Source organism: Colletotrichum abscissum, assembly GCF_030869225.1.
Source record: "Colletotrichum abscissum strain IMI 504890 chromosome Unknown Scaffold_8.1, whole genome shotgun sequence".
Classification (NCBI taxonomy): Eukaryota; Fungi; Ascomycota; class Sordariomycetes; order Glomerellales; family Glomerellaceae; genus Colletotrichum; species Colletotrichum abscissum.
Window position 1 is genome coordinate 790369 of NW_026850525.1, and position 23823 is coordinate 814191.

General features: G+C 52.9%; 10 protein-coding genes across 10 annotated transcripts; 7 read left to right on the forward strand and 3 right to left on the reverse strand.

Moving 5' to 3' along the window:
• Positions 1-391: 391 nt before the first annotated feature.
• On the forward strand, positions 392-2036 carry CABS01_04262 (uncharacterized protein; the record flags this gene model as incomplete). Its single annotated transcript, XM_060537633.1, has 4 exons — positions 392-721; positions 885-928; positions 1022-1660; positions 1859-2036. Coding segments are annotated over 4 exons (1191 nt in total), but the record flags the coding sequence as incomplete, so codon positions are not given.
• Positions 2037-3581: 1545 nt separating this feature from the next.
• On the reverse strand, positions 3582-7014 carry CABS01_04263 (NF-X1 type zinc finger; the record flags this gene model as incomplete). The annotated part of the gene is made up of 3 exons (XM_060537634.1): positions 3582-4803; positions 4859-6517; positions 6569-7014. 3 exons carry the CDS (start codon positions 7012-7014, stop codon positions 3582-3584), a joined length of 3327 nt encoding a protein of 1108 aa, XP_060390479.1.
• A 2069-nt stretch (positions 7015-9083) lies between these two features.
• CABS01_04264 (TAM domain methyltransferase) lies at positions 9084-10663 on the forward strand (the record flags this gene model as incomplete). The annotated part of the gene is made up of 7 exons (XM_060537635.1): positions 9084-9206; positions 9523-9669; positions 9729-9766; positions 9832-9969; positions 10051-10299; positions 10393-10563; positions 10642-10663. The coding sequence occupies 7 exons, from the start codon at positions 9084-9086 to the stop codon at positions 10661-10663; spliced, it is 888 nt and encodes a 295-aa protein (XP_060390480.1).
• Positions 10664-11802: 1139 nt separating this feature from the next.
• Positions 11803-13443, forward strand: CABS01_04265 (TAM domain methyltransferase; the record flags this gene model as incomplete). Its single annotated transcript, XM_060537636.1, has 10 exons — positions 11803-11841; positions 11894-11926; positions 12025-12115; positions 12184-12225; positions 12286-12440; positions 12512-12549; positions 12612-12749; positions 12808-13056; positions 13126-13296; positions 13359-13443. 10 exons carry the CDS (start codon positions 11803-11805, stop codon positions 13441-13443), a joined length of 1041 nt encoding a protein of 346 aa, XP_060390481.1.
• A 1410-nt stretch (positions 13444-14853) lies between these two features.
• CABS01_04266 (sphingoid long-chain base transporter RSB1) lies at positions 14854-15975 on the forward strand (the record flags this gene model as incomplete). The annotated part of the gene is made up of 2 exons (XM_060537637.1): positions 14854-15167; positions 15246-15975. The coding sequence occupies 2 exons, from the start codon at positions 14854-14856 to the stop codon at positions 15973-15975; spliced, it is 1044 nt and encodes a 347-aa protein (XP_060390482.1).
• Positions 15976-16926: 951 nt separating this feature from the next.
• CABS01_04267 (uncharacterized protein) lies at positions 16927-17742 on the forward strand (the record flags this gene model as incomplete). Its single annotated transcript, XM_060537638.1, has 2 exons — positions 16927-17337; positions 17398-17742. 2 exons carry the CDS (start codon positions 16927-16929, stop codon positions 17740-17742), a joined length of 756 nt encoding a protein of 251 aa, XP_060390483.1.
• A 464-nt stretch (positions 17743-18206) lies between these two features.
• On the reverse strand, positions 18207-18536 carry CABS01_04268 (uncharacterized protein; the record flags this gene model as incomplete). Its single annotated transcript, XM_060537639.1, has 1 exon — positions 18207-18536. One exon carries the CDS (start codon positions 18534-18536, stop codon positions 18207-18209), a length of 330 nt encoding a protein of 109 aa, XP_060390484.1.
• Positions 18537-18720: 184 nt separating this feature from the next.
• Positions 18721-19211, forward strand: CABS01_04269 (tubulin-specific chaperone Rbl2; the record flags this gene model as incomplete). The annotated part of the gene is made up of 2 exons (XM_060537640.1): positions 18721-18900; positions 19014-19211. The coding sequence occupies 2 exons, from the start codon at positions 18721-18723 to the stop codon at positions 19209-19211; spliced, it is 378 nt and encodes a 125-aa protein (XP_060390485.1).
• A 167-nt stretch (positions 19212-19378) lies between these two features.
• CABS01_04270 (tho complex subunit 7) lies at positions 19379-20443 on the reverse strand (the record flags this gene model as incomplete). The annotated part of the gene is made up of 1 exon (XM_060537641.1): positions 19379-20443. One exon carries the CDS (start codon positions 20441-20443, stop codon positions 19379-19381), a length of 1065 nt encoding a protein of 354 aa, XP_060390486.1.
• Positions 20444-21024: 581 nt separating this feature from the next.
• Positions 21025-22671, forward strand: CABS01_04271 (uncharacterized protein; the record flags this gene model as incomplete). The annotated part of the gene is made up of 4 exons (XM_060537642.1): positions 21025-21076; positions 21148-21910; positions 21964-22016; positions 22139-22671. The coding sequence occupies 4 exons, from the start codon at positions 21025-21027 to the stop codon at positions 22669-22671; spliced, it is 1401 nt and encodes a 466-aa protein (XP_060390487.1).
• Positions 22672-23823: the final 1152 nt, after the last annotated feature.

Here is a 23823-nt window from a genome sequence, read left to right on the forward strand (position 1 = left end):
TCGCCTCCACACACACACACACACACCTAGAGGCCAGCGACACCTCACAAACGACACTTTTGTGGATACTGACACATTTGACCATTCGACGAATACACAAATCAGCTCTCCGATCCTCGCTTTCGTTCCGGCTAGCAACCTCTTTTTCTCTTTCCCCCAGCCAGGGTTCACCACCAGACACCCACCACCTCCGCTTCGTGCACGACCCCTTGTTCGTTCGTCCGTCCGTCCATCCTGCCCACACCTCAGTTGTCCAGAAAGAGAGCCCCGGACGGTCCCAGTACCAGGTCCAGGTCCGTAGTCGCCTCATGCCAACAATCGACTACGCCTAACACGCATTCGGTACCCGCTACACTCTAGTCTGCGTACCGAGGTACCTATGCCCCGCTAGCATCGGCCTCCACCGCCTTCGCGACCAAGGGCCAAGGCAAGGCTACTCCGCTCTCTCCTGGACTCTGCACCGCTTCTCTCTCTTCGCTTCGGGCCTTACCTTCCCCATCAAACAGGCCCATTCCTTTCTGAGGACTCGCCGAACGGTCCAGCAGCAAATACGAATATAATCTTTCCTCCGCCTTTTTCCCTCTCGCCTTGCTCGCGACTCTTTCGAGCAATGTCCTCTTCCAATTCAGCATCGCCGTCCTCCAACAGTTACCTCGAGCAGACGGCGTCTATGCTCAGTACTGTTGGCGCGTACATGCGGCTACCAGCCATAGCCTCGACGGTATGGCCATTCCCGCCTCCTCGTCCTACGGGCTACCCATCTTCTCACACCGATATTTTAACCTTCCTGTCTGCAACCCCTCCTCTTGGGCCTGAGCCCGAGGTCGTGCCTCGATTGCCTCGCCTCGCTAGTGCTGCATGCTAACTCGTCTTCTCTTACCTAGGGTATCGCAGCTGTCTTGACTAGCCTCCTCTACTTCAAGCAAAAGTAGGTCCCTCCACCCCCAAATGTCCATGTGACGCTTCCTCATCCCACCCTCAGCGAACCGACCGACTGACTGATTGTGCTGTGCCGCTCCAGAGCTCTCATCTACCCCTCGCATATGCCCGCAAACTCTCGAACCGATGTCCCAAGACCCTCACAGTATGGCATCAAGGATTTCGAAGAACTCGTCATCCCCACAAACGATGGCGAGAAGCTGTCGGCTTTCTACATCCGCGGCCCGCGCGATGGGAAGAACTCCAATGTCACCATCCTGATGTTCCATGGTAACGCGGGTAACATTGGCCACCGCTTGCCAATCGCCCGCATGCTTATCAACTTTATCGGCTGCAACGTTTTCATGCTCGAGTACCGCGGCTACGGCCTATCAACAGGAGAACCTGACGAATCCGGCCTCTTCCTAGACGCGCAAACCGCCCTCAACTACCTCCGATCTCGCGCAGAGACGAGCAACCATAAGCTGATTGTTTACGGACAGAGCTTGGGCGGCGCTGTCAGCATCAAGCTGGTGTCGAAGAACCAAAAGGATGGGGATATTGCTGGCCTGATCTTGGAGAACACCTTCCTCTCCATGCGCAAGCTTATCCCTTCTGTGTTGCCACCAGCAAAGTACTTGACGCTTCTCTGCCACCAAGTCTGGCCAAGCGAATCAATCATCTCTAGCATCACATCCGTGCCGATCCTGTTTCTCTCTGGTCTCCAGGACGAAATCGTACCGTAAGTGTCATGCAACCCTTTCTTCCTGCTTCTTCTCCTACACCATATGATGATCGCAAGTCACCACCCACAAAATATGAGTCCTTCGGGACGCTTGATTTGAATTTTTACGACATAGAGTCTGATATTGGTTTTCTCTACACCGGCTTTTTTCGCGTGTCTCACATGTTGCCTCTTGTAGACTAACACATGTCTTAGACCCCGTCACATGCGCCAACTTTACGAACTCTCTGCCGCGCCCTCTAAAATTTGGAAGCCCTTGCCCGCAGGCGACCACAACTCGAGTGTTTTGGAAGAGGGTTACTTCGAAGCCATCTCGGACTTTCTTGGCAATGTCGCCGGCGTGACAAGCAAGGAGGAGAAGCAGCGCCTCTAGAAGGACCTCTTGCTAACCGAGAAACGGTTCCAACAGCACGTGGCTCACATACTGGAAGCAGAGGCGGACCGCCAGTCCGTCTTCACTGGCGTGTCTCGCCGGCTCCACTGCAGGAGTCCATCCATGAAGGATAATGAGTTGATGTAATGCCCACCCCTTTATCGCGACCTGTGAAGGCGCCGATCACCTGGATACACTGCGGCAGCAAAAAGAAGGCATGGAACGGAGAAAACAGTACGTGGCGGCGGGTGATCTTCCTCTCTCAACACACCTTTTTTGGTCCTTCAAAGAATGATACCCCCCGCTCCCCATGACGGACCGGGATGCGACAGCATATCTTAGACGCAACATAAACATAATGAAGCAATGAGTACGAGCAGCCATGCAAAACCAGTCAAAATGTGAGATATGAAGTGAGGCGCCGGTGACATGCTGACCTGAACGGGGTATGGCCATGTCTCTCACCGTTAACAGGGGCCTGAGAACAAGGGATGCCAGGCAATGTAATTACTGTTCAGCAGACAACCTTGGTCCCCATGAGTAGCAGTGGGCTCTATCTACACAGTACAATGACAGGCCTTGAACTTCATTCCGTCCCATCTCCTTCCTGTCAATCTGCCGTCAGGCATCTGACAATCAATACCCAAAACTGGTTCGCCGCAGAAGTGGGCGCGTCGATCTGGCGGAATGATGCTCAACGGCAGGAGGTTATCACGATCGTCCGGAGCCGGGGTCAACCTTGCCCCCCGTCCATCCGCACCGGACAAGTACGGAGTAGATGGCCAGTCCCAAGCGGGGATATGCCCATGGCACCTTTTCCTGCCGGCGACGAGCCAGACTTTGTTGGAATTTGGGGGCAACATACGGGGACAGGATAGGACGTACCCGGGTTGGGGATGCTTGGGGTCCCGGGGCCGGGCTTGTTCGTCTATCCCGTTTTCCCCGTCGCTCGCGTATAGAGCTTGTGGGTTTTATGCATGTGTTTCTCTGACGTGGCAGAGAGCTGGACGGTTGACGCTTGCTCTTTACTTTGATGTGAGGGATGTGAGATGTCGCGGGGGTCATGGGGGAAAGGGAATGAAGGAGAGAAAGGATCCTTCTTGGCTTGTCACGATGGACGAATGCAGAGAAGGGGAGGGGATGCTCAGTTGTTGTAAATGGTGATAATCGCATCACGCCCTGCTCTGATATCACGATGCTCTTCATTTTGATGCCATATCTTTCCGCTTGAGTTCTGATATTCCATTTTTCTGTATTTCACGTTTTTCTTTTCAATAATACTATATTATATCATCCTGTTGTTGGGACCTCCCATCCCATCCGTCTATACCTCGTAACAAATCTTGGCCTTTCCGTCATCGACTTCCCCATTGTGTAGATACATCGCCAACACCACAAAGGAGGTGTGGAGAAGCAAGGCGAGCAACGCTGCAAGCTCCGCCACGCCAGGGCACCTCCTTGCTTGCATTCAAGATCGAGAGAGTCAAGAAGCTAACAACTTCCTTGGCCGAAGCAAGAGAAGCTTGTGAGGCGCCGCGGCGCGCCTCACTCATCGCTCTCGGCGGCCGCCTCCCAGTCATCGGCGACAGAGTCCTCGACGACCTTCTTACGCGCCAGCTTGGAGAAGCTGACGAAGCCGCTGGCGGGACGCGCGTCGGCGGCGGGCTTGGGCGCAATGGTCCTACGCTGTGCCGCGGCGCGGCCGACGACGGCGTTCCAACCGCCGCTGCTGCCGTTTGCCGACGTTCCCTCGCGGCGGAGGACGTTGAGGTTCGCGTCGGCGTGGACCATTGTCACGGCTGCGGCGATGCCGTCCTTGGTTACGGTCCGCGCGACGAGGGGTTTCAGGGACGCGAGAGAGGACTCGATGGCCGAGGGGGTAGTGCCCCAGGAGGTGACGGGGACCGCCCGGATGAGGATTTCCTCTGACGGGAGGAAGGCGGTAGTGAAGGAAAGGGTGTTGTAGGCCTTGAGATGGTTGGCGAGGGCGGACTCGACCTCGTCAATGGTCAGGCCGAAGCGCGGAGCCGAGAGGAGTAGGGCGTTGAAGGGCTCTGGTGCCGACGCTGCGGCGGCCGCCGAAGACGATGCTGCAGCTGCGGCTGCTGCTGTCTTGGCTGCGTCGGTGCGAATCTTGACGCACTGAGCCAGTGTCTTCTTCGGTGCGGCGACGAAGCGCGGTGTCTTGAAGATGGAGACGTGACGGTGCGGCTCTGGGTCCTGGCTCTCCGAGTCGAAGCCGAAATCCTCGGCAAGAGCGTGCAAGAAGGCGCGCTGGAACGAGGGCATAGGCTTGAAGCGCAGACGCTTCTCGGAGGGTTCCGATGCGAAGACGCGGAACTCGCGCTCCTGGTTCTGGGCCCAGGTGTGAGAGAGCTCACGGAAGAGCTTGAGCGTCGTGTCCGAGTACGGAATGTGGTCGTCGTTGTGATCCGGATCGACATTGAGGGCGACAGCAAGGCGCTGGTTGCGCTGGAGGCGAAGGCACTCGTCGTCGCACTTCAGGATGTCGCGATCCGGAGTTGGGTTGGTCTTGGTAGCCATACACTTCACCTCCTTCTTGCGGTGCTGACAGTCACAAGTGACAAAGGTCTTGCTCTGGCATGGCCGGTCTTCCTTGCATGGATAGGGGGCGTGGCATGAGTCCTGGCACGAGTGGTCGCAGGATTTGCGAGTCTTGCCGCAGGATTGGGCGCAATGAGAGCCAGGAATATCAGCGTCTTCGCATTCGCCAGGACGGTGACATTCCTTCCTACATGTGTGAGTTCTGCCATCTAGTTAGCACATGCGATGGATGCTGTATTAGAGTCAATATCACTTACCCGCACTTGAGCTTCTTCCCACACGGCAGACCACAACGAGCCTCCTCCAGCCAGCAAGGCCGGTTCTTCATCCTCTGCTTGCCGCAGATGCACGCTTTCTCTACCAAGAAAGGACACTTGGGACAATCGACATCGTCGGGGTGGCAGTTGTGCTTCACCGTGGGGTGGCCGCAAGGAGGTGCTCTTCTGCAGTCGAATCGGCATTCAGGAGGCCTGGTCCCGCACGGCTGTGGAGGTTGCAGGACAGTCCTACCGCAGGCACAGCTGATCTCCTCGAAGACGGCTTCGAGGCAGCTTGGGCAGGGCCCAGCATGACAGATTTGCGAACACTGGTGAGTTCCACACTTCAGTGTCCTACCGCACACGCGGAGGCAGATGTGTTCCGCCTCAACCTCGTCCGGAGCCTGCTGCTGTCTATGCTTCCTCTTGGCGGCCTGTCTCTCCATTGCCTTCTTCTCCCCAGGACAGCAGCGCTCTCCACACTTGTGACGACTGCAGTTGAGCTGGGCCTGGCAGACCTTGAAACACATTGGAGTTGCAATCTCTCCCTGATGGCAGAGGGTCTTGCTCACAATGCGGGTGCATCGACAAGAAATATCCTGCTTCTGGAAGCATGTGTTACAAGGACCGGTATGGCACGTGTCCATGCATTGGTGACCGCATGAAAGAATCTTGTCGCATGTCTTCTTGCAGTGAGGGATCTTGTCCTGACAAGACTGTCTTGGTTGTTCGAGAAGCTCTTCCAACGATGTCTTGCCACAGGGGCAGTGAACAATAACATCTGGAGCCGACGGGCAGTGTGCCGGCACTTCGTCCTGCGAATGACAGGTCTTCTCACAATCGTGCAAACCACAGTCGTATTTCCTCCCACAAGTCGCTCCGCAGTCGAATGAGCCGTCGAACCAGCTATCCTCAGAAACATCCTCGGAATCCGAGCTGGAAACTTGGCCATAGTTAAATGACATCTGAAGGTCGTCGCGGCGATCGCAGGGAATCTCCTTGTGCTCTTTGCCACAGTAGCATCTTGCCTGTACAGGAATCTCGCAGCTACCACACAAGCCAGAGTGGCAAGGAGTAGCGCAGAAGTGCTCGCCGCAAGGTAGCAAGTCTCCGCAAATCTCTTTGCAACTCCATCCGTTTCCATAGTCTGTCTCGGTGCAACGCTTCGTCACTTCGTGTTTGCCACAGAAGCAAGACTGTGTTGGGCCCATGAGGGTGCATGGCGGGCATGGGCCGGCGTGGCATTCGAGAGGGCATGGATGCGGGCATGTTGCTCTGGGCTTTGAGCAAGTCTGTCCGCAAGAGTGAGGAGGAAGACCAGGAACATTTCGAGGGTTGATGTCCTTCCCGCACCAACAGTGGTAAGCACTCGGCTCCTCAGTCAAACTAGAATTGCAGCCGGGGCAGCGCCAAGAGCGCGTGTCGTCGTCCTTCTTCAGTTGGCTCGTGAACCACTTCTTGACGCAAGACAAATGTAGCACCGTCCAGCACAGCCCGCAGGACCATACGCGAGATGGCCGCAGTACTTCACTGGAGCAAATGACACACTCGTACTGGCCATTGCTGATGTCCTCATGGATGCGCGTGGGTAAATCTGCGGCTACAGATTTTGGTGCCAGTGGATACTGAGGCTTCTTTTGCTTCGGCGCAGGTTGTTTTCTGGTGATATCAGTCAGCCCAAGTTTCAGGATTTGGTGAGAATGAACATACCCTCTGTGGACAACAGGCTGCCCAGGAACGAAGTCCGGGGCATCCGCACTCAGCCCGTGTGCATCCGACGCATTTGGATCCACAGCAGTCGTAAGGCTGCCTCCAAATGTTCGCTGAGTTCCTGATACCGTACCACCGCGGACCGCTCCACCTCGCCGGCCGCCCCGATTACCGCCGCGGCCACGGCCCCTCCTCCCCGAGCTCGCTGGCTCTGATTCGGGTGCATTTTCTGTTGAGGCTTCGGGAGCCGGTGCTGGCTGTGCTTGGTTCCGGGGCTGGGGGTTGGCATTCCTGCCGCCACCTCGCCGGCCACCACGGCCGTTGCCTCCTTCTCCTCTCCCTCTCCCTGATCTGCCTCGACGGCTTGGCTGAGAACCTCCTCCGGCTGACGAGCCCGCTTGAGTCTGCGGCTGGGTTTGGTTCTGCGTTGCACCAGCGTCCGACATGTCTGGTAATCTAACTAGGGTGATGATATGATGAGGAGTTGATGAAATTGTGATTGCGCTTTTTGAAATACAGCGTCTTCGAACAGGTGCTGCCAGATTAGGCAACGAAAGTGAATCAAGAGGCCTCGCGCTCTCGCAAGAAAAGGAGAACTTGAAAGGAATGAAAGTGAACAAAGATCTAGGATCCCACTTCCACTCGGTACCCGGACCTGGGGAAGCGACTTTAAAAGAGAATCCGCAGCAGAGAAAGGGCAAGACTCCGTTCGAGTGAAGTCGCTGGGGCGGACTTAAGCGTTCGGATGGGTGGGCCCGCTAAAATTTTGGGAGAAGGTCCCTTCCGGGCTTGGAGCCGACAGGTGTGGCGAGACTGCAACTCTTCGTCCACTGTAAGGCTGACAAAACAAGCAGGAGGTCACCACCTACCGTACCGTAGGCAAAGCCCGGGCCAGTCACTATGAGTCACCATCAATCGTTCCTGCGGCTCGGCTCTGCCACCAGCTAAGACAAATCTTAAGTTTGACTCAATGATTGATTATATTGTGCAGACTGTGGTCATATTTTGTGTAGCTTTAGACCGCTTTGGGATATGCACCGCTATCTTCACGCTGGTTGAAGATCTTATTTCGTTGCAAGGCAAATGGCCTCAGTGGATACGGTGCGTACCTACCTCTGCACCTTACACCTTGCACCTCACAAGTCGGAATTGAGTTGATACTTGTCTGGTTGCTCACTTGTCAAATGTAGAATTCTCAAGACACGGCGGTTCTCGAGACTTCGACAGTTCTCGGAGCGGGCTCACAGATCTAGATTATCTTTTCTTTTCGTGTGTCGTCGCTCTGTTATACTCTTTGGACAACGGCGCTCGCGAAGCCCATGATAGGCTTGTAGAACATCCCAAACTTTCAACCGCGTCGATGGTTTAGTGGTAAAATTCTCCGTTGCCATACAGCAGCGTCGGGGAGCCGGGGGTTCGATTCCCCCTCGACGCATCCTTTTGTTTTTGACCCATCTAGTCAGGTCAAAAGAGTGCTTGCTATCTTGTCATTAAGAGTTATGTTTATCGACCCTTGCCAGTAATCTCTGTTTCGAAAGGCTGGTTAGCCGTATTTTCTTGATACATGGGTGAGTCAGAAGGCAAACATGGTTATGATGTTAATGAACCGCGTTTGCGGCTTCCACCAGCTCCGCGTCTACTAGATCTGATTACTGCTTCAATCCAGGATGCTACGCTTGAGCGGTACGTTGTTCGATACTTCAGGCGTGTGAATGGCGTGGTCAGTATTGACATGGTCCTCCTCGGTCAGTCGAAAACATTCCGATGTCCTCAGCCGATTTATTATGACTGAAGAATTTACTGAATTTGAGGTGTCCAATGGAGTAGGCTTGTTCTCAGAGCCAGCAGTGAGCAGTAAATCAGGTGGCGCGTGGAAGAAGAGCGTATCCTGTCCATGTGTGCAGCACGCAAGAAACTTCACAAGACGGGACATAACTACAGACCAATATCAACTCTCATAATCGAAACCGCCGGATCGATGGGATGGATCTAGAATCTAGCAAACTCAACAGCACAATGGAATGGGAGGGGCAGATCGGGGGCCCAGACCTGTCGCTATCTCCGTGCATCACGACGAAATCAGGTGAAGACTCCGGTCCCCTTGGCGCCCTCGCTTCTGGGGTTGCGCGGAGAGCCAGTGTTCTGATTCGCCTGTGCCTTGGTCCATATCCACATGAGAATCCCTGTAAGTGAGCAGTGAAGGCAGCATCGCCGTCGACGTGCATGATGCAGGTTGGTTTGCTCTGTTGGTTTGGGGAGTTCCAAAGCCAAAGAGGATGATTGGAAATGATTGACCTTTCAGGCGTCTGTCCTTCGTCACAAACCCCCCAAGAAATTCCGTTCTCAACATTTCATCTATTTATACCTGTAATACATTTTTTAAACGAATATTCGTTAAGAGACCACCGGACGGTTCCTGATTGATCTTACAATATTTAGCGTCGCCGATGCTGCAGTATACAAGCAACTCCGCATCTCACATCATCCTTCTTGCTCAGTCTCCCGGGCACTCGCGATGTGGGAGACATATCAGGTCATCGCTGCCGATAATGGGGTATGGACTCCTCTCCATTGGTCTCATAAGAGATGTAAGACTGACGCAGAAGGGCAGCAAATAGACGAACGCTCTGAAATTGAGGTTAGCCTTGGCACATCGCCACACCCAAAGGCATGATTTTAATGGCATCGCAGAGCATAGCCTCATCTAGTATGAGCATCAGCCAATCGATCCTAGGATACCGAATCGAGAATGGCAGGACTTACCACCGATATAAAGATGGCAGTAAGCTAGCTTCCGTGTCTTCACATAGCACAATGGTGTATCAGCTCCCCGGTTGACAACTATGTGATCAGAATATGTACTCCCAAATGATGAGATAGAGAGCGACAGACTAGGTTTGCTTGACGGCTCACTCCTTTTCTGCAATCGCTTAACATACGAATTAGACATGCAGCACGAGATATTCACATATACGATCGGCGATAAACTGGGACGGGCCCCGCCATGCGACGAAGATGCCAAGGTCGGGCGTGTCCTCGACGTGGGGACTGGTACCGGCATATGGGCCATCGACTTTGGCGAATTGCATCCTGAAGCTGAGGTATTCTAACCATTCATACATCTCTCATGGCCGGCTCCTTACCCAGACGCTGCAATCAGGTCTATGGTGTAGATCTTTCGCCCAACCAGCCAGAATAGTAAGAGAGCCAGCGGGTGTCAGATGACGGCGTCTCGTTGATACTGACATGTCCTTCGAATACAGTGTGCCGGAAAATGTGAGGTTTGAGATCGACGACGTGGACGAAGACTGGACATACTCAAAACCATTCGATTATATCCACAGTCGGTTCATGACAGGTGCCATTAACAACTGGAGAAAGTTTTTCGAATCCGCTTACGAGTAAGATTTCGCTCTCTTCTGCCCTTCTTCATTCTCTCGAGAACAGCGATGAGTAATGACAGCCTTCGCGTTGCTGAATAGCCATCTTAACCCCGGCGGGTGGTTCGAGGTCCAAGATGCCGACATCAACCCTCAGTCCGACGACGACACCTTTCCAAAGGACTGCGCATTAGCAGAATACGTACAACTCCTCCAATCTGGCGCCGAAGCCGCTGGCTGTTCCTACGTTGATATACCAGCGCTAGCGGGCCTCATGACCGAGGTTGGTTTCGTGGACGTCTCGATTCAGATGTACAAGTGGCCCATCAATGGGTGGCCAAAAGAAGATAGGTAAGTATAATGCACAAATGACGCCCCCAAAGCATCCATCTTTCACTACCAAATGGACCTTTGTTGGGGCTTGAGTACTAAGGACGATATCAGGTATAAGAAATTAGGCCTCTGGACACAGGAGAACTTCAGCAGTGCTCTCCAGGGGTTATGTATGGCTCTATTTACGCGCGTCCTTGGGTGGTCGAGAGCGAGGGTCGAGGGCTTCCTTATTAATGTGCGCCATGATGTGAGGAATAGGGATTTCCACGCTTACTTTCGAATGTGAGTTGCGAGCCAGCCCTCATGGTAGCCACTTTACGTCAGGTCACTAACAATTGTTTGCAAGATACTGCATCATAGGTCGGAGGCCGTAGAAGGGTGAAGTAATACACATCTGTTTTGGTAGATATCACCAGCAAGAAGAAGACTGTGTGTATAGGAGGTATTACATTTACACAGCCGCAAGGCAAGACTTAACATTTCTTTCCTGCATTCAAGATAGACATTCTGCTTGCCTCATCTTCATGACTACAGTTCCAAAGACGTGAAAAGGTAGGCTACTGTGCGCCACAGAATCCCTGAAAGTGACAAATCTCGACACCTAGACTTTAGGAAAGATCGGTGTACTAATGGTCCGTTGACTCGAGATCAGAGGCATGCGACGCAATATGCGCAAACCCATACCGCAATGTCCCTAGAATACAACTTTTACCTGACAAAGTACCGAATCCTATGCGAATGGCTTTAATCTGAAAGCCGGCAATTGGACAGTGGGTTCAGAAAGGTTCGTTTGTAGCGAAAACAAGACTTGATTCCAATGACTTGCTGGAGGTGTTGGGAGTATATCCCGAGTTGTATCCAGAGACAATATACATCAATGTGGCCCCCACGCGAAATGAACTTTGGCAATCGACTTGGACTTGCCTCAGCAATCATCGGAGGAGTTTCCCTCAGTAGACAGAGCTTCTCGTTTGGGTGCCCATGTTTATCTCAAATGCAGGCTGGTGGATTGGTGACTGTCCGGGCCGGGGGTCTCAGACGGGGCATCTGATCTGGTTGGCAAGGGGTCCGGGGAGCGCGGGATGTGTTCGTCCTCCTTCCACAAATTGCTTCCCGAGCAATCGCAAAAGTTGCGGCGGGTACAGAAACCGTGAACCCTCATTCGCTTGAGCGCTTTTGAGCTCCACATTGTGACGCGAAAGCAGGGGAAAGAGACATCTTGCCAGTCGCTGTTGGTTGCATGTCTTCAGGCCAAGGAAAGAGGGGTCGCAGATGCAGAGTTGACCGGTCAGGTCTCTCGTCACAAAAAGCAGAGACCTCCCCGTCAGGGTTTTATCTTGCTTTCCGGGGGTTTTTTTTTTCTTCCATAGCCAGCGCCGAATTCAAGCGTTATTCAAGTCTTTTGCCTCATTGTTGGGCCCAGAAACAAGCAATTCAAGAGATAGAACATAGGCCCCTACTCCGACCGGAACCAACAAACCCTGTTACGGGACAGACTTTACGACCGATCACGACGCGACAATGGCTGAAGTTGACCACGAAGTCGAAATCGCCGCTGAGGTACTTCTTGGATTGTTCAATTCATGTGGTAGAGAAACTTAAATTCCTATAGGAATCCGATCACAGTGGATCTGAACTCGGTGAGGTATGTTGGATCGTAGGGCCCCATGCCTCCAGCCAGCATGATCGAGACAAGAGCGCGAAGATTTTTGGTCTTTGAACTAATGCAATTCAATCGCATAGAGCGTGGCATCTTCGACGACCAGTCTCAGTGCCTCCATTCTTGAATACCGGATTGAAAATGGCCGGACATATCACCGATACAAGGACGGAAGTGAGTTTAAACTTGCCAGATGACGAGACCCGAGGACTGAATGTACTTACCAATCTTTATCTAAACAGAGTATGGCATGCCTAACGACGAAACGGAGGCGGAACGGCTAGGTACGCTGCAGTGTTGCAAAGTTCCACTGCCGATTTGCTCTTTCTAACAGGTTGGTCTAGACTTCCAGCATGATATTTGCGTCTACACGTTCGACGACAGACTTGGAATGGCGCCGCCATGCGATGATACCGCAAAGGTCGGGCGAGTGCTTGACATTGGAGCTGGAACTGGAAGCTGGGCTATGGATTTCGGTGACTTACACCCTGAGTCCGAGGTACGCTGCAGCATGACCCATGTTTACCTCAATGAAGCGGGAAACAGCTTGAGATCTAACTTAATATTCAGGTACTGGGCGTTGACCTCTCGCCTGTGAGGGCGGATTTGTATGAGATTTCCTCGCTCTAAGCACATCAATTCTTTTTTTAAGCTAATGAAATGGTTACAGCGTACCTCCGAACGTCAGGTTCGAGGTTGACGATGTCGAGGAAGAGTGGACTTATTCTCAGCCTTTTGAGTATATCCACAGCCGATTTATGACCGCAGCTGTTGACGACTGGGATGTATTTATCAAGAGATGCTACGAGTGAGTTACGCAATTAGAGCTGTACTTTCTTTTGAGCTCCCTGTACTGATTGAAGTAGCAATCTTACCCCTGGTGGATACCTGGAACTTCAAGAAGCCGATGTCATGCCCAAGTCTGACGACGACCTCTTGCCCAAAGACTCTTCAATTGTCAAATACGTCAATATGTTGCATGAGGCTTCCGAAATTACGGGTCGCAAATTTATTGAGGCGCCTCCGCTGAAGAACAAGATGATTGAGGCTGGCTTCGTCGACGTTGAGCTCCGCGTCTTCAAGTGGCCTCACAACACCTGGCCCAAGGATGAGAGGTACCCCACTCACTGAAGCAGTGTGAACACACATGAGAAAAGAAGGACAAGGCTAATAGAACCGACTAGGTATAAGAAGCTCGGCTTATGGACGCAGGAGAACTTCGGCTCTGCGCTCGAAGCCTTGTGCATGGCCGCCTTCACCCGCGTGCTCGGCTGGACGCGCGACGAGGTCAACGTCTTCCTCATCGACGTTCGGAATGACCTCAAGAACAAGAGCTACCATGCGTATTGCCCGGTGTAAGTACCCTATTTTACATGAAGTTGTCATGCTGCTTCAGGGTGCTGATAAGAGAGAACAGCTACTGCATCACTGGTCGCAAGCCGGAGAAGGAAAAGACCCCGCCGGTTCCTCAGGAGGAGACGGAGGCAGAGGATGGAGCGTAATGATGATGCGAAGTCAGTGGCTCTCGGCTGCTGGCGGGTTTCTGTAGTCCTAGGTAAAAGGAACCTCTTGGTTGTTGAGAATATGCTTCTGTCCTACAGGCTATCCCCACGTGAAACGATTTGGATCTCTCGCAGCCGTGATGAATGAATCGATTGGTGTAAAACATACAGCGAGATTCATACCAATAATCTGCGCCGCAGCTTTCGAGGCGAAACAACCCGTTGGCCTGACGTTGATCGGGAAGCAGCCGCACGTCAACCTAGCGCCGCAACCGTGAAACGATCCAAATATACGCATGGTGATCGGCCGGTTTTAAGATGCTTGAAACACGGCTATGAGAACCAATAGTAGGAATTCCGATACATGACCGCGCGGTAATAAGACCAACAAGGCCAAAGGCAATGCCAAGTTGGCAAACTGTACAGAAAGAACATTGAAGCCAACGTAGTGCTTGCATCCGGATGGGGGGCTGAGGCGGCAGGATGTTGGAGGACGAGCGCGCCAAGTGTAATCTAGATGCGCCGCAGTGGACTGCCACCAACAGCCCACCACTGAAATGCACTTGTCCACCTTCCGACGGTGCCTAAGGAGGCCCTGTCAAGTTAAGGTGGGCAGCCGTTCGAATCCCCTCGGAAAAGCAAACTAACCTGGCGTTAGGGTCAGTTTCTAGTAAGCTTCAAGGGGAATGTCATTTCAAGCATTCGTGAAAGAGGAGAAAGGAGGAGACTCAAGATGAAGCTAGAACAAATATTGGACTAGGAAGCTTTTAGTGAACCGACACTGGGAACCGGTCCCCCGGCTCAGCCAACCCAGTCCCCGGGGTTACGGGTGCCTAGAAAGGTAGAAGCTCTAGCGGTTTGGCCCAGCGTGCTGGCTTCTCATCCCCCCGGCGTATCTCCGCTTTTCCGTGCGGTGCTGCGGTGAAAAGGCCCGGCGAAGTTCGCTGCGGCACTGCCACTTCCTGCTGTTTCCCCACCCGAAAATAAGCAGAGCACCCGCCAAACTTCTACCGCCGTTTCTAAACTTAGAACCTTTTGGCGGTAGGCAGGATGCAGACACGGCCACACTATGGACACTGCTACACCTGTCACCAACAAGCCTTGCCTGCCTTACCGACTATCTGGTAGATCTTGGAGGATCGTTGGGAGATTGTAATGTTATACTATCGGAACCTGTGTATTTGGAGCTCATAACCACGATGCTTGCTGCAGCATATAACCATGGTGGTACCGCCATTGACGATGTAGGTGGGTGTTGTTCCTGCACCTCTCATCCTCTAATACTCATCGACCTCGAACGAGTGTGATACTCGCTCTAAAGAGTCTAACTTGATGCCCGTCTCGATCTCATCTTGACACCAAAATCACTTACACCGACGCATCATCACCAGCAACATCACACCGACCGCCATGACTTCATCACCCTGCACGCTCGCGACGTGCGACGTCTCCGACAGCCCGTACGGCTACCGCCCGGCACTAACAGGCAGCGCCGTCTTCGCCACCGTCTCGGCCCTCTGCCTCGTCGTCAACGGCGCCGTCGCCGCCCGCTCAACACAACGACACGCAACAACACCATTCTCCGTCATCGTGACCCTCGCCTGCGTGCTCGAGTTGCTCGGCTGGGTGGACCGCATGGCCGGCTGGAGCGATCCGTGGGCTGTGTACCCTCTCCTGCAGAGCAAGGCTCTGCTCACCATTGCCCCCATCTTTGTAACTTCAAGGTACGTCTAAGTTCTTCTGTGGAACCGTGCCAGTCTCTACAAGAATTCTGAATCCGATTCTGATTCTCTGTTTTGCAGTATCTACGTCTGCCTCGCACCAATGGTCCGGATACTAGGCACAGAACACTCCTTCATCAAGCCAGAGCTCTACACTACCATTCTCCTCCCGCTAGACGGCCTTGCCCTCCTCCTACAAATCGTAGGCCTCGGCATCGGCTTCCAAAACGTGCCGTACACCCTCTCACCCCAGGACTCGTACGCACCCAACGACGTGGGCGCGAAAATCGTCTTGGCTGGGCTGGCCGTCCAGTTCGCGACCCTAGTCGCCGCGGGCTTGTCCCTCGCCTTCATCCTCCTCCGCGCAGCCCGGTCCTACCACCAATACGGCTACACCACCTTCCACCGAGACGTGGGCTACGTACCTCTGACGGGCCGCTTTCGCATCTTCGCCGGCGCGGTGCCGTCCGCCATGGTCGTCTTGTTCGGCAGGATGTGTTTCAGGGTCGCCGAGTACGCAGAGGGCTTTCGGGGCCCGCTGGCGAGGGGAGGCGGAGAGGGACTGTTTCTCGGTCTCGAGGGGTTTCTTATCGGGTACGCGCTCTTGGCGATCGTGGGGTGCCACCCAGCGTTGTTTCTAAAGGATGGGAAGATGGTTTCGAGGATCGAGTCTGAGCCGTTTGTCGGTATTGATGGTGTTGGGAGTACTGGTGGGAACGGCGATCACGAGAGGGATTTGGAGGAGCTCAGCAAGGTGTACCAGAGGCATCACGAGGAGGAGCAGAGGTTGTCGAGGTTTGAGCGTGTTTGAAGATGATACCCCCGTTTTAAAAGTAGCGTGCGTTGATAATATCTGGTTCACGATTAAGGAACCTAGTCGAATTTACAGTTTACATATTTTCACTCTGCTTTTGAATTTCTAAGACTTCCCGCTCATAATGGAAACTTGCAGCATTTACCGCATGCCTTAATCATAAATCAAAGGACCCGCAAACCGGCAGGAAGTCTTAGTAGCTCACGTAGGAGAATGGTGTAATCGCAGTGTCTAACATAAATGGCGGAACTGCAACTAGATTGCATACTGTGTCTCAGTAGGTTAGTGTCTACAAAGTGAGAGCCGGGAATCTTCACTCAGCATGTCAACAACAAAGTAGTTAGTCATTGCTACAATTAGTAGCTCAGTACATTTTATGAACATTTTCTACGTATAATCAAGTCTTTTGAACGAGATTCGACAAATATGTAAGCCATCAACTGTACAAGCTTACAAACATGATGGAGCTCTAGTAAGCTCTCCAGACACGGTAGTATTGACAATGGGGTCTCGACTTCTCGGCTCGCACATACCTCGGCAACTGGGGTCAATTCCTCCATACAGAAAGTGTATCCGTCGTCTTATTCTGCAACTCGATCAACACGCATGCGGGAGGGAGCAGGTCTGACAGGACGACTTTACTCAGACCACAAAGTCCACACTTACTGGGACTTTGGGCGCTAACATGATTGGTCTCGAAACGCGATGTCCAAGATCGTCAATAGTGCTTACACGTTGAAAGATGACCGAGATCCACATCGGGACGCCTCACCCGCCAAGGCAATATCACTCTGACTAAATAGACACGGAAATCCATATAAAATGCCATTGCCATTGCGCAATGGAGCCCGTAGGAACATGAACTTTCATCTCTCTCGTAATCTACTCAGACTTGCTTTCCTCTGTTTGCATAGAAAAGTCTAGGCCAAACCACAGCATCCTCCCACAATGTCCAGCAAACCCGTCATCGTACTCACCCCGGGAGCATGGCACTCGCCAGAGCACTTCCGAGACCTCCGCGACGAGCTACACACAAGAGGCTGGGAGACCCGCGGCGTGAGGCATCACTCCGTCGGCTCTGAGCCGCCGAACAAGGGCTTATACGACGACGCGGCCGCCACCGCCGCCGTGCTGCAAGAGCTCGCCGAACAAGGTCGGCAGATCGTCCTGGTCGCTCATTCATACGGCGGTCTCGCGGCGGCCGAAGGCGCAAAAGGGTTTGGGATCAAACAGAGAGCCGCGGAGGGCAAGCCTGGCGGCGTAATTACACTCATGTACCTCGCTGCGTTCGTGGGGCAGAAAGGGCAGAGCATCTTGAGCATGACGGGCAACGTGTATCCCCCGTGGACGAGAGTAGAGGTAAGGAACCTTCTTCCCGGCTTCCTTCGAGAGTCTCGACGAGCTGACAACCTACGTTAGGACGGCCGGATCCATATCGTGACCGCCGACGATCCCCTCTACGGAGACGTTCCTGCAGAGGCAAGGGAAAAGGCAAAGAGCTTGTTGAAGCATCATACGACCGTCTCGTTCGAGGAGACAATGACGTACGAGCCCTGGCATGACATTACCTGCATGTACGTCGGCTGCGAGGACGACCAGGCGATTCCGTACTTTGCGCAGGAGCAGATGCAGCAGCTCCTGGGACCCGAGGCGACCAAGTTGAAGTTGAAGTCTTCGCACTCGCCGTTCCTTTCTGTTCTGTCTGAGACGGCTGATGCTGTTGAGCTTGCTGCGAAGAAGGGGTTGGAGGCTTTACCGGCTTAGACTACACAGTTTTGTTTCGCTGCGGTGGCATACTGCAGCTATGAGTGATGATGAATGAACTCATGTTATTCAGCTCCCGTAAACCAGCGCTAAATATAGCCAGTCTGAAGATCAAAGTAGATGATATATGATGGCGCTTGTGCCGTGCTTGTTGCAGCCTTTGATCTAATTTAGATACAGGTTTGGTTGAAGGTTCGTTATAGGTAAGGTTGTCAGCGCAAAGACATCAAAACCATCTCCAAATGCATTCAACGCATGGGCTCCTTCGTACGCGACTATCAAACCCAGCCATGCCATTGTACGATTGTCGTCTCAACTTTACTCTAACATGTGGGAATTCATGTATTACTTTACTCAACTGAATACCAATTTCATTAACACGTGTATTTCTGAACGGGCAATAATTTGAGTGGCATGGAGGTTGTTGCCTAGGTTAGGTAACTGAATGTAGGGCACAATATCTCTCACATAATATATGAGCGTAATGTCCTGCACCCTAAGGGAATAGCTGGACCGGCATGCAGAGAGCAGTAGGCATCCATCAAAAAGGTGAGCGATATCCGCGGTGCCTTGAGAGATAGATGCCCACGAATGGTCGCCTGAAGAAGACGAGTTCCCCAAAATGGGTTGCTGAGATGAGGTAAGGTTGCCGGGATGCACCCCGCCGTGAAACCCCCACCAAAACCCTTTCCAAGGCACCAGCCTGAGTGCACCTTGACGTAGCCAGCCAAGCAGCAGGAACAGCCGGGATCCCGTGTAGTAAACAAAAGCAGGAAAGCAATCAGCCGAAGCATAGGAAGGTATGTAATTACAAGACTGACTACACTTCGACTTACCTTACTTCACCGAAAGACCCCATTCTCACGCATCACCACCGCAGAAGACTGAACCCCATTCATCGGATATAACCACAAACTTGAATCTTTCACCCCGCCGCTACTCAAAACTTCTTCAGCACCACCTCACCAACAAACAACCATGGCGCCCCCCTCCCAGCTCACCGTCGCGACCCTCTCCGTCACCAGACTCCTCAAGGAGGAGATCTCGTACGAGAAGGAACTCATCCAGCAAAGAGGCAAGGTCACGACTCTGGAGAATGAGATCAAGGAAGGCAAGCCAGATGAGGACGGAAACCGGGAGTACATGCTCAAGCAGCTGGTAGGTTTTCCCATCCGTCACTTACCATTACCGCTGGAGTTCTCGCTCCTCTAAAGTATCAGTGATTCGTTTTTGCGTGTAACACCCCGGCTGACTGACTTTGGGGGGACTAGAAACTCGCGGTCGAGGAGACGCAAAAGGTGTTCCCCGAGCTGAGAACCCGCGTCGAGGACGCGACCGTCAAGCTGGAGGAGCAGATTGCTCTGGCTGAGAGCGGCGGTGCGTCGCCTGAGGAGCTGGAGACGGCGAGACTTGCACTCGCAAAGGGCAAGGAGGAGAAGACGTATCTCAAAGACGACGTCTCTGCTTAGAGTTATGATTATTTCTTTTTCCCTGCGTTCTGATATCAAAGATGAGAAGAGGTTCGGGATTGCGTTGTGTTAAGGACAGGCGAGCGTCAGAGGCAAGATAGCTGCCTGATTTAATGGGTATCTCAATTGAGGGACTATTCTAGGATCTTCCGAAGCACTTGATTTGTTTAGCTGTCCACCTCCATGCTCTCCGGTGCGTCCACTGTGATTTGAGGCGTATCGCCTCCCGAAGTAAGTTGGGTATCATGGCGGTCATCCATCTCAACGTCCTCTCCCTCTTCAATCTCGCCCTCATCATCATCTTGAGGCTGAGGAGTGCCATTTTGACTCGGGACGGCGCTGCCAGATCGCGAAAAGCCGCCCAGGCCACTCGCTCGAGGCTTGAGACCCTCAGATTGATCCTCCGACTGACCCTCGTGCGCCGACGCCGGTCTCGGCACGGCACCGCTGTCTGGGTGCGGCGTGACGTTGCCGCTAGAGACGTGCCGAGGCGTGTTGCCCCCTCTAGAAGCGTCGCCGTCCTCCTCGCCGTCTTCGTTCATGCCCTCCCGTCTCTCGACCTCCTCCTTCTCGTCGCGGATCTGTCTGCGCAGTTGCATGCCTTCATCCATAATTTTGCTGAACTGATCGCGTCGCTCCCGCCACGTCACCGCATAGGTCTCACTTTCCTTCTCCAGGTCGCGAATCTCCTCCTCGAGCTTCTTCAGGTTCGACTCCTGCTCCCCGCGCGGCCGCAGGCCCTTAGCCATGAGCGCGTTGGCGAGCTTGTCATACTCCTTACGTTGGGCAAGCGTCGCCCTGGCGCCATCCAGCTGTTCGCGCAGCCGCGCGTTGTTGTCTCGGACGTTTTGGCATTCCTCGAGAATGCGTTGCTGGTCAGCTTTGTAGCGTTCGCGCTCGCGTACATTCGCATCGAGGAGGAATTGCAGGCGGGCAATACTGCTATCGAATGCGGCGAAGTCGAGGGTGAGGTCGTCTTTGATCTGATCAATCTCTCGCAGGGTTTGAGCGGTCTTCGTCTCCTCCTTCACTTCAGTATCGACGTCATTGTCGCCGTTTGCGCCCTCGGGCGGAGGGGTAGGTTGCTGTTTCGAGTGGGCATTTACAATCGTCGAGATGGACGTGAGCCGCTTGGTGATGCGCTTGAAGGGCTTCTCCTCGATGTTGACCAGTCGCGTTTTGTGCAACTCCTGCTCCTCCTTATCATCCAGAAGACCCCAAGTTGACGCCATTTCGCGGGATTGAACTAAGGAAAGCTGTACTGTGTCGCTTGTCGAATTGTAAAAGCTAGATGAGCTTCGACCCTGGGGCTGTGCTGTAGGAGGTCGATTCCTCGCTGGTCCTGCCAATCAGCTCAAGAACAATAAAGCCGTAGTTCTTCTGAGCTGAGTGTTGCAAGATAGTGCGATTGATGTGAGTGACAAATCGGATACCACAGTTGACGATGATGGAAATGCAGGACTGAACTCAAAAGGAGCAGCTGTAGAGGAAAAGAAGCTCCAGGTCGTGCACCTTTCTTCTTTCACAGCCTTGCAGTAGCAGGCCAGCAGCCACACATGCCTTGCTTAGCGCAGATTGGTCAGCTACCTCTCGAGCCTTAAGCGCTGTGAAGTGGGTCACTGTCCCCTCTACGGTCTACCTGCCCAAGACAAGGAAACTCCGATCGCACTGTCAAAGCGTCTACCTTCCCAGCATTCGGTGATCTCATCTTCGCAAAAACACACCAACTCCCTCAGGCGCAACAGCATTTCTTTGGTTGCAAAACTCAGAAACACCACAACAAAAAGACAGTACAACTCTGCAACACTAGGACATGCCATCTCAGGAAGAACAAGAACTGCTGGCCAGAATCGGCCAGCTTGCGGGTACGTAGTGCTTTTTCTGTAACCAGACACATGTGACAAGAGCGCGTATTCTCTAACGTAGTGGCAAACAGGCAAGATCAACCTTCACAAGGCCCAGCAAGCTGGCGTTCAATCGGTCCCAAGCAGCCAGGCTTCCTATCATCGTCGTATGTTTAATCTTGAGACCGATAAAATCATCCTGCGCTTACACATCACAGACAACACTCACCGACATGGCGCCTTCCCTCACAAGCATCGAGTCCAGCCGTACCCCTCCACCCGAGGAGGCCCGACAGGTTTTCGGCATCGGTCCTTGGTGGTAAACAAAGATGGAACCCAAACACCTCCTTCCGATGCGTCGTCTCCGGCTGAGGGTTCTGTCTCGACCACTTCCTCAGGCGCTTGGATCTCGAAGAACACCCGCGGTCAGAGGTCGCTGATCAACTCGGCCGTTTATGACAAGACCAATGAAGCACACGTTAAGGCCATTGAGGCGTCGCGCCAACAGAAGATTCGTCAGCAGGACGCGCGCGAGCAACAACAGCTCGCCAGCCATTTCCAACGCTACAGCGGCAATGCAAGCGCACCGCATACTCCTACTAACCCGACAGCGACAGGGAATCACGAGATAGAGATTAAAGGCATTCGCTTCCGTGTCGCGAACAACGGCAGCAAGCTCATCAAGGTGTCGGGTGCGTTACGACTACAGCCTTGCACAGCGGAGCAAACTTACAATCGTACAGGAGATCTACACCCAGTCAACGCTACCCCCAAAATCGCCTTCGTTGGGGGTGTCAAATTTCATCGAAGCAAGACCGGTAATCTTTACCGTGACGGTGTGCTCAAAGCTCAACGGTATGAACCCTTCCCTCCTGGCCGACAATTGCTAACTTGAGTCGCTCCCCCAGCCAAACTGGCGTCAAAAAGGTCGACGTGCCTTGCAGCATGTTTTCGCTGACTGGTATTTTACTCACAATCTTGTTCGATTGCCCACGCAATATCCGATCCAACAGATTTGGATGATTTCTTGCTCAAGTGGGTATGATATACCGGACTCCACTAACCACCATCATTTCATTTTAGGTTCATGTGCCAAGGGACCATCTTGTCGATACAAGCACGATGCTACGAAAGTTGCCATTTGCCGTGAGATGCTGCACAAGGGAACCTGCGCCAGTGGGGATTCTTGCGATCTGTCCCATGACTTGACGCCCCAGCGCATTCCGACTTGCGTTCACTTCGTCAAGGGCAATTGTGCCAACTCTACTTGTCCCTATGCTCATTCTAGTGTATCCTCAGGTGCTCTGGTCTGCCGTTCCTTTGGGATGTACGGCTACTGCGACAAGGGAGACGAATGCGAAGAGCGACACGTCTTCGAGTGCCCCGACTTCAGCAACACGGGCAAGTGTAAAACCAGGGGCTGCAAGCTCCTTCACCGCGAGAGGGCAAGCGTCCTTCGAAAACGGGCGGACGGCGACGAGATGGAGGATTTGTCGAGCGATGACGAGCCGGTCGACAGCGACGACGTGGACTCAGACGAAGTGGAGGAATTTATCACCGATGGTGCTGGTGATGATACTGACTTCAAGGTTCAGAAAGATTATATCTCTTTCTGATTGTGATCTGATGCCACCTTGCCGAGGCCGAAAGGTCTCTTTTCACTACTAACATGCTTGCTATCCAGTCCTTGAAGGGGTCCAGACCAAGAAAGGCCTCGAGCCATTTGATGGCGGACATACTTCAAGGTTACGAAAACGATTGGGGAAGAAAACCACAAACTATACCCACAAAGGAAATGCAGAAACAGAGCATTGATACCAAGATACCAAGCACAAAGCAGAAAAGAATAGATAATCATGATAACGATTATGAACAAGAAGAAAAAGAAGACCGAAAAGAAGTAGCAGAAATGGATAGAAATATACATTATGGAACACGAAAAGCAGAAGCAAAAATGTAATACATGGTATGAGCCGAGGTAAAACAGAACGACATTTCAAGACTCTATGTCCTGTCGATGTTTGATGTCTCCTTGAGTCTCGAAAAACTTGATTCTAAAAAAAACATAGAATTCATTGTCTACTATTAGTTTGATCAGTATGTGATATTGGGGGAGAATTCCCCATGTGGAAGAGTGACATTGGGCCAAGCATCATTTCCGCGTGCGGGCCGGCCCAACTGTTCGCGGGTGTCTCAACTAGATCAATTAAAATTTCCATTAGAATTTTACCCCGCCATTCCTCTCCCCTGTGGACTCCTGAAATCAGCCGTCATTCGATGACAATTCCTTGCGCTGACACACCACACAAGCTTCAAGTTCCCACTGCCCAGAGACCCCTCTTGGCCCTTTTTCGCCCCCATTTCCAGTCGGAGCAGTCGGCGCCACTGTCCACATGTTGTCTTCTGATCAGCCCTCCTTTGTCACCCTCGGACAGCGGGCTAGGGGAGCTTATTGCGAGGCGCTAATGGAGACCCGTCATTTGGCAGCCATATCGTGGTCGGATCGGGGGGCTTGCTGATCTGAGGCTGCTGCCGCTGCCTTGTGGAAGGATTCGCGTCTTTGAACAGCACCGCCATCTGCTCAGCCCCTTGGACTACACACTCTCTTCATCCTTTCCCGAAGCTGAGAATAGCACCAAGTCTGACAACACTGCCTGTCCTGCGTTGAACATAGGTCGTTGTTGGATTTTTACTCATGGATAATTGAACAATTGCTCTTTGCCAAAGACACCTTCTTTCTTCTTGTCGCTATTTCTAATTTCCCGGCC